This window comes from Vigna umbellata, chromosome 1 (genome assembly GCF_029865625.1).
Source record: "Vigna umbellata cultivar VRB3 chromosome 1, Vumbellata_1.0, whole genome shotgun sequence".
Classification (NCBI taxonomy): Eukaryota; Viridiplantae; Streptophyta; class Magnoliopsida; order Fabales; family Fabaceae; genus Vigna; species Vigna umbellata.
Genome location: NC_142165.1, coordinates 103,715,505 through 103,723,295, shown reverse-complemented (window position 1 = coordinate 103,723,295; position 7,791 = coordinate 103,715,505). Strand labels below are relative to the sequence as shown.

At 30.9% G+C, this 7,791-nt stretch overlaps 1 protein-coding gene across 2 annotated transcripts; it reads right to left on the bottom strand.

Annotated features, from left to right (window-relative positions):
* Positions 1-1,296: 1,296 nt before the first annotated feature.
* HPT1 (homogentisate phytyltransferase 1) lies at positions 1,297-6,557 on the bottom strand. 2 transcript variants are annotated; one of them, XM_047298430.2, is made up of 13 exons: positions 6,248-6,557; positions 6,111-6,164; positions 5,421-5,698; positions 5,205-5,288; positions 5,036-5,110; positions 4,117-4,200; positions 3,930-4,019; positions 3,423-3,524; positions 3,005-3,100; positions 2,835-2,906; positions 2,663-2,758; positions 1,908-2,012; positions 1,297-1,577 (listed from the first exon to the last, which is right to left on the bottom strand). In XM_047298430.2, the coding sequence occupies exons 1-13, from the start codon at positions 6,297-6,299 to the stop codon at positions 1,536-1,538; spliced, it is 1,230 nt and encodes a 409-aa protein (XP_047154386.2). In that variant the 5' UTR covers positions 6,300-6,557; the 3' UTR covers positions 1,297-1,535. The 2 variants fall into 2 exon arrangements, with proteins under 2 accessions (XP_047154386.2, XP_047154387.2); XM_047298431.2 differs by having other exon boundaries at positions 6,111-6,158.
* Between the last annotated feature and the right edge of the window lie 1,234 nt (positions 6,558-7,791).

The following is a 7,791-nucleotide window of genomic DNA, read 5'->3' as shown; positions in this document are numbered from 1 at the left end:
CCAATTATGAAGTGTTGCATCATGGAGCATGCTCATCTCACTTTGCTTTCACCAACTTTTATTTTATGTCTATGCACACCACCCTTTTTACCAAACAATAACTTTTCTCTCATTCAATTCAATCATGCTGTCCTAAATCTGGGCCACAATTAAGCCCAAATTTCTTTAGAGGATAGGTTTTTCAGCAAGGCCTACACTGCCTATTACTAACTGCAACCTATACTAAGAGAAAAACAAAACCATTATTACTAAATGCACCTTATACTAAGAGAAAAAAAAAGTTAAAATATCATCTCTCACTGTTCCTATGTCTTCAAAGTTGTACCTCCCTTCTTGATTACATAGGAAGAAGAGATCTGGAAAATGCATTACTTGTGTTCTGAAATTAATTTGTGGGCGTAAATTTGATCGATCTCGTTTTGAAAAATTAATTTTTAAACTATATGAATTAATAGACGCAGTTATAATATATTTTAATTCAAATTTCTTCTTCATAATTTATTCATTATTTTATTTTAATTAACTATGTAACTATTTTATTCTTATTTATTGTAGTATGGTCTTTATTATCCTCTAAGTATAAATTAGAATAATTAATTTTAATAAAAAATTAAACATTATTCAATTAGAGCATAGTAGCTTTTCAACATTTGAAAATAAATTTTAATTCCTTCTTAAATAGTAAACAATATTTTCTAATTAAATTTTTATTTAATGTAATGCAACCTTCATTATCCTCTAAATATAACTTATAATAGTTATCTAAATAAAAATGTTTTGAAACATAATTCAATTTGAGCATTTTTAGAAGTTTTCCAACATTTCAAATTGTATTTTAAATTTCAAATTTATCCTTTTCAGATTTATAAGTTTTATTTTAAAAATTTCTAGAGTTATCGATAATTAACGATTTCTGGGAATATAAATTGTTTATCATATATCCAAATTTTTGATTTATATATTCAAAATATAATGTATTATAAATTATAATACGATTCATATGTTCAGTTTAATTTATTAATTGAAAACTTTTGGAATACAAAATAAACATTTGAATCACTGATTAAATAATAATTCTCATAAATAAAGTCAATATAAATTGTATATCTTCTCATCTCAAATAACAATTTGAACTTATATATATATATTAATGAAAAAAGCTTTCAAAAACATTTTGTATTCAAAAGTGGGTAATTCTGATAAAATTGACAACCTTAAAAAGAAAGAACAAATTTTCCAGATTTTACTATGAAACTTTAGGATACCAGTGAATCACATGTTTATAGACAAGAAATGTGAAGCGCACAAGGTTCAGTTTTCCTTTATTTTCTAATAGTAACAGGTAGAAAAATCATAAGAGAAACCACCGAATGCAGAGCAATACACAAAAATGAAAAATCCATCAGAAATTCATTTAAATTAGCAATAAAACACTTAAAACTAATGGAGTCCCATTAAATCCAAGCTGGCCAGGGTCAAAGGTAGCTCCATTTAAACAAAACTTTTTCTGAAGTCAACAACAATGCCTCTGCTCCTCATCTAACAAAAGGAATGAGTAAGTACTCTGCGTAAAATAGCTGCAATAAGAAACAAGACATCAGCACAAGATTGAGTAAACAATTTGAAATTAAATATTATACAAATAAGCTGGAAATCATTCATGTCTCTATTGTCACTTGATTTGAACAAATTAGCATTCACCAGAAGATAAAATTCAACCAATTTCTTGACTATGTTCACCAATTTAGATAGAAATAATTTCACTGTAGTAACTTACCCAGGTGTTAATAGTAGAAATCAAACAATCATTATTTTTAAAAACGGGGAAAGTAATCAGATAGCTATTCCTTATTTCTTTTGAATAACGACCTAATAGAATGATAAAGTCTTTTAAGGTTGGCGATTACCTTCCAAATAAACATATAGAAGGATGTTATCGAAGCTTTGCTTTTCAAATCTACAGATTTGGCTTGATACCAGAGAATTGCAGCCAAAACAGCGTGTCCAAGACCCTAACACATTGGCAGAGAGTAAAATTCAAATATTGTAAAGAAGTTTACATTCACTTGGCATCATTCTAAACAACAATAGACCTAAGATTGCTTCTGAAAGTTTTACCTTTGACGTTAATAACGATTAAAAATTTGAAGTGTGCAACAATAACAGACAGCTATCCTAAAAATATATTTCCTTATTCCAGTATATGCTGAATTTGCAACTGTGAAGTAGCACCTCGGTTTAGTAATTCAGAAGACAATTGCAAAAAAGCACAAGACTACCCACCCAGTGGGATCTGGTGAGGGTAGATGAAGATAGCCTCGCCCTTTCTCCAAATGGAGAGGCTACTTCAAGATGTGAACCTGTGACATCCGGGTCACAAGGTCAATGTTACGTATCCAACATACAGTAAAAAAATGCAGCACGAGATGGGAAGCAAGTTTGCCGAATGTTGATATTAGACAACTCCCATACAATAAAAGTACTGCACGAGAAGGAAGGCAAGCATATAGATCAACCTCTTGCCAACTTGATATCTAACGAATCACAATCACAACTCATCCCCCTCACCCTAGAACCAAAGATATAACTGCTTAAATAGAAGCAGGATCCAGCACACCCATAACTGCAGGTGTATACATGTAATCACTAATAAGTAAAATACCGTGAAAATTTTGCTCCAAAGACAGGGAGATGAAGCTCCCACCAGGAGGGCCACCCCGTAAGCTATTTCAAGGAGAGATACACAAGTCCAGAATACCTGCAAAAAGGCTAGTTAGGTACAAAAAAGAGATGTAAGAGGGCAGAAGCAATTCTGCTGAGATGGTATAACATACCGGCTTCTGACCTAACCGTACTGAAAAGGATTGGATGCCAAATATTTTATCCCCTTCAATGTCAGGAATATCCTAAAAATTGAACCCAGAGTTTTACATTAGGACACACAGAGAACAAAAAATTTGACAGTGAAAACAAACGTATTCCATAAGAAATTAAAGGTCTTTACCTTAAACAGTGCTATAACTACAGAGAAGAAGCTCATGAATGCAGTAGCAAAAATCAGTGGTCTTGAAAAGACAGGTGGCCTCTTGTACACGTGAGTCTGGACGTTGTTACAAGAATTAGCAACCAAAAACATCAAACTTCCGTGGGATATTGATTTGTTGTAAGGAAAGTTATGACATAATAGTTAGATACTATAACACTATGTTGGGAAAATGCATTGGTTCCTTCCATCTTTTATTCCTTTTGTCGTAATGTAACAACAGTAATTAGAGAATATAGACCTCACTAGGACAAGATGGTGAAGATCGATTAATTCAAATTGACGGGAGTTCCAAATAGTTTATCACGAATCCAGCATAGCAAAAACATAATTCAAAACGAGAAGTCATTAAAATGAACCGATAGCTATAGGACATAACCTGCATGTGAAGGAAAAATGCAAGTTGAACTATTACAGCCCGAACAGCAAGAATGCACATAGCTGCAAGGACTGCAAATCTCTTCCATCTCAATAGAGGCACCTGAAGTTTTTCAAAACGACAAAATTTGTAAATAATGTTGTCAGCACTCAGTTACAATACAAGTATAAACGCAGTCAATATTTTTATGAGAAAAATCAATATCAGACAGCACGACTATTATTGTCCTCTTAATTTTCCATATTATTAATTGCCATTTCTAAAATTTGAATCACAATGCTAACCAATTTCAACTCAAAAATCCTACCTTTAGTTTGAATTGATTTTATTTTCAAAAGGAAAAAAAAGGATAATATTTGACATTTATTGCCATGTAATTTAACAATGCAAGTACTGTGCAAGACCAAGAACAGGCACGATCTTAGAATTTAGACATACCATGACTCTTAACTATGCTTTTAATATGAGCGGGGAAAAGGAGATTGAACGCCGTCCAAAATAACTCACATTGATTGAATAAGCAGTCCCTAGCACAAAACTTACGAAAAGCGCCCAAAATAATGGCCATGAACCTACTATCCAGCCAAGCCAGAAACTCTGCAGAAAAAAATTAAAACAATAAACTTCCTTCCACCCAGTCAATACATTTTGTCTTGACCAATATCATTGAAAAACAAACGAATCGATATGGTACCAAAATTGAAAAGGATGAAACAATAGCAACACCAGTTCCAAAGGAATATTCCCCAGATGCCAATGGAAGATATGGCTTGTTTATCTGGAACAGAACACAAAGCATGTGTTATGGAATAGCTAACAAATTCACTTATAAATGTCTTACCACACAAACAAACTAGAAAACAGAGATAAATCCCAAGTGTTGGAAATGATAGAAGGTAAATAGAGGAAGAGAAAGAACGGTAAACATACAAAAGTTAACGTAGTTCGATTGAAGTATTAACGAACTCCAGGCTATGTCCACAGAGAAATTCACTATATCAGAGATTACAACTCAGAGGTTTCTCTCTTAGCAACTCTCACTCAAATGTTCAACTCAAACGTTAGCTTTCTTATGAAGCCACAAGGGACATATTACTGAGTCAATTTTTCACAGCATGGATGAATAATAATACAATCCATATGGTAGTTCCCCTGAAACTTTTCAAGCTGTAAAAGGTTGCAACTTTTAGTCACATTCAAAGCTTAGCTTAACAAAATAATGTTTTAACCACATTCAATGGTCAAAATTATATAAACTGCTCAAATTGTTCATGTGAGCAGAGAGACTCTTGTATGCACTTAGTCTGTAGGAATCTTAATATCCATCCAAATTTAGATAAAGATTTCTGTCAGTATAATAAATACATTGCTTGTAAAGTGTTAGATATTGTTAGTTACAATATTATGTGTATCTGGGCTTAGCCTATATTTTCTTCATTATTCTTCATTATAAATATTCACCCTATGTGTATTTTCTACACAAGGGGAATTAACCCTATACCTAGTTTTCACTACTTTAACATGCAGAAAAAATTGAGAAGCCTGGAAGACAGTGGAAAAATAGTAATTCATGAGCTATCTCAATTATTTATATCTATTAGTAAGTTTCATACCTTGTCGATTTCAACATCAGATAATTGATTCAAACCAACGATATAAATATTCATAAACAAGGCAGCAACCACAGCCTGAAACATATAAAAGAAGTCAAAAAGTATCGGCGAAGCTAGAAGGGAGGAGCAATTAGCTATTTAAAGGAAAACAACATATTTGGAGTCTCACCTCCAACACACCAGTAAAAAATAATGGCGATATGTCTGATATTTTCTCAACGGCAAGGAGAGACACAGAAATTATGCTTAATGCCTGTTCAAGCACAGAAAAAGAGAACCATTTTAAAACCTTCAGAATATTAGAATTATCTTGAAGTGCAAACTCATTGTATTAAGCATTCGAGAAATAGTTCCAAGATATATTTTACAAAAGCTTGAACTTAACTGTGCCAATAACTGTATGTGGCCTTGAAAACCTGTAGAAAGCATCCAAGGAATTTTTGACAGAGTCCAAAACGCTTTTTGGATCAAAAGCTTGAGATTCCGACCCAAAAGATTTTTCAGAGGTGGCTTTCACAACAAATTTTATGTCATATTTTTGAAACGTATACCCTCCCCCAATGCCTTTGTAATGGTGGTTCAAACTTGGCTTCCGAAGTCTCAAACAACTATATTCATTTTGGACTTTCCTTTGGTTGCACGAAGCATTTGGCCCATAAGAACCTAGACTACCAAATATCAGATGTTAGTACCAGTAATCATGCATAATACAAAACACAAATAATTTCCTGTTTTAGGATGAACCAAAACAATGTACCGGGAGAGTTTTAGAATCACTATCCAAACTTACTGAAAAGGAAAAATTATACACCGCTCTACCAAGAAGTATACAGTTCTCAAAATGTATAGATGGACAAAGCTATCTTCTCAATGACATAGAAGTAACAGTAAATAACTCACACTTCCAAACCTAAATTTTATCTCAGTAAGGTCACACCTAACTTCCAAGAATAGTCTCGTTTTTTTTTAATCTCTTTTTTTTTTTTTGAAAAAAAAAGTCAGTGGTGTTTTCCATATTAATAATTACAATAATAATTGGGAGAAAAAAAAAAGGGTATCTGATTATCAAACTTACTTGCATAAGAGATGGCAGCACAATGTCTAGTCCTACAGAAATCTCCACCTGTCACTACAAACGGTTGCTGTTAGACGTCGGAAAACAGATCAAAATTTGCCTCAGAAGAAAAAACACAGAGATAGAGAAATAAATACCAGCGGTGTGAGAAGAAGCATGAGGCAGACATCGAAAAAGCACTGAATCCATGTATACTTTGAATAAGGTGGATTTTGAGTTACATGAACCCAAACACACTGCCTATGAAGCTCCTACACGCCCCGCTCCCGATGCGTTGCGGACACTCGTCGGAGTGAAAGACTCGGTTGCAGACACCCTTCTCTGGACCAGACAGGCCCGGTTGTCGGACGCAGTGGAGAAAATACAACCACTTCTCTAGGCCCAGTTTTCAGAAGCGGTGGACGCGCGAGCTGCTACGCGGTTGCAGCTTTGCAAAGAAAAAAAGTGAAAAACATAAGACTATTTTCACAATTATATCTATAGTTTAATTATATTAATAATTTAATATTTTATTAAACTCTGTTTTTTCTTAAGTTTTACATATTTTTTTATGTCAAACTAAAATTTAATTCAAATATTTTTTAATTTAAATTTAAATCTATATACGATTTATTAGATAATTATATAATTATTATGTTTTGTTTTTTTAATTGAACCACTTTTATATTTTTATTTATTTTACTCTTAAATTCTTGAACAGAAAATTACAAATTTTATACTTTGAATCTATATTTTTTAAATAATAAATTAAAGTTTTGTTAGATATAAAAATAAAGTATAAATTAAACTTTTACTTAAGTAAAAAATAAAATTTTAAATTATATTTTACAATAATCATATTAAAATTAAAAATATAACATAATATTACATAATAGTTAATTTTAGTTTATATTTTACAATAATCATATTACATTATATTTAATTTTAATTTTTGACATGTTTTTTTATATTTAAATAATTTAATTTCTATTACATTAATTTATTTGATTATATTTTATTTTTATATTTAATTAAATTTATTATGTTTAGTTTATTTTTATTTGATTAATTTAAGTTCATTAAGATTAAATTTTTATATTTAATGAATTATAAATATTTTTCTTAATTTTTTTAATTATAAAATATAATAAGAATATTTTAATAGATATATCAGGTGTTATGTATTTTTCAGTTTTGTGTACATCGTTCTCCCTCTCCTGCTGTAGTCTGAGCACATACTACCAAAATAGATTTTATTTTTTTCTTCATAACGCGCTCTCTATTCACCTAAACTTCACCATGAAAGAAACTAAACTAAGATGTCACGTGGCATACCACGTGGATTCTCAATCAACAAACCCAACAATATCAAGGAGCATTGCACCTCGCCTTTTCTTCTATCTCCAACCCTAACCTAATACTATATATTCAATAAATATGATATGGCTCTAAATTATTAAAGTTAATAAATTCATTTAATCTGGTTCAGTTATTAATAAATTTGAAAAAATTGAATCTAATTTACAACAAGTTAATGGATTAGTTTAATTATTTAGAATTTTTTCTTTTCAATCTCTAAAATTTATAAATATTTTTTAATTAAAATCTAAATAAAATCTAATTTAAACATAACTCAAAATGTTTTTAAACTCCAAATATAATTTAAATATATTTAAAAATACGAAAACATTTAAATTTTTTA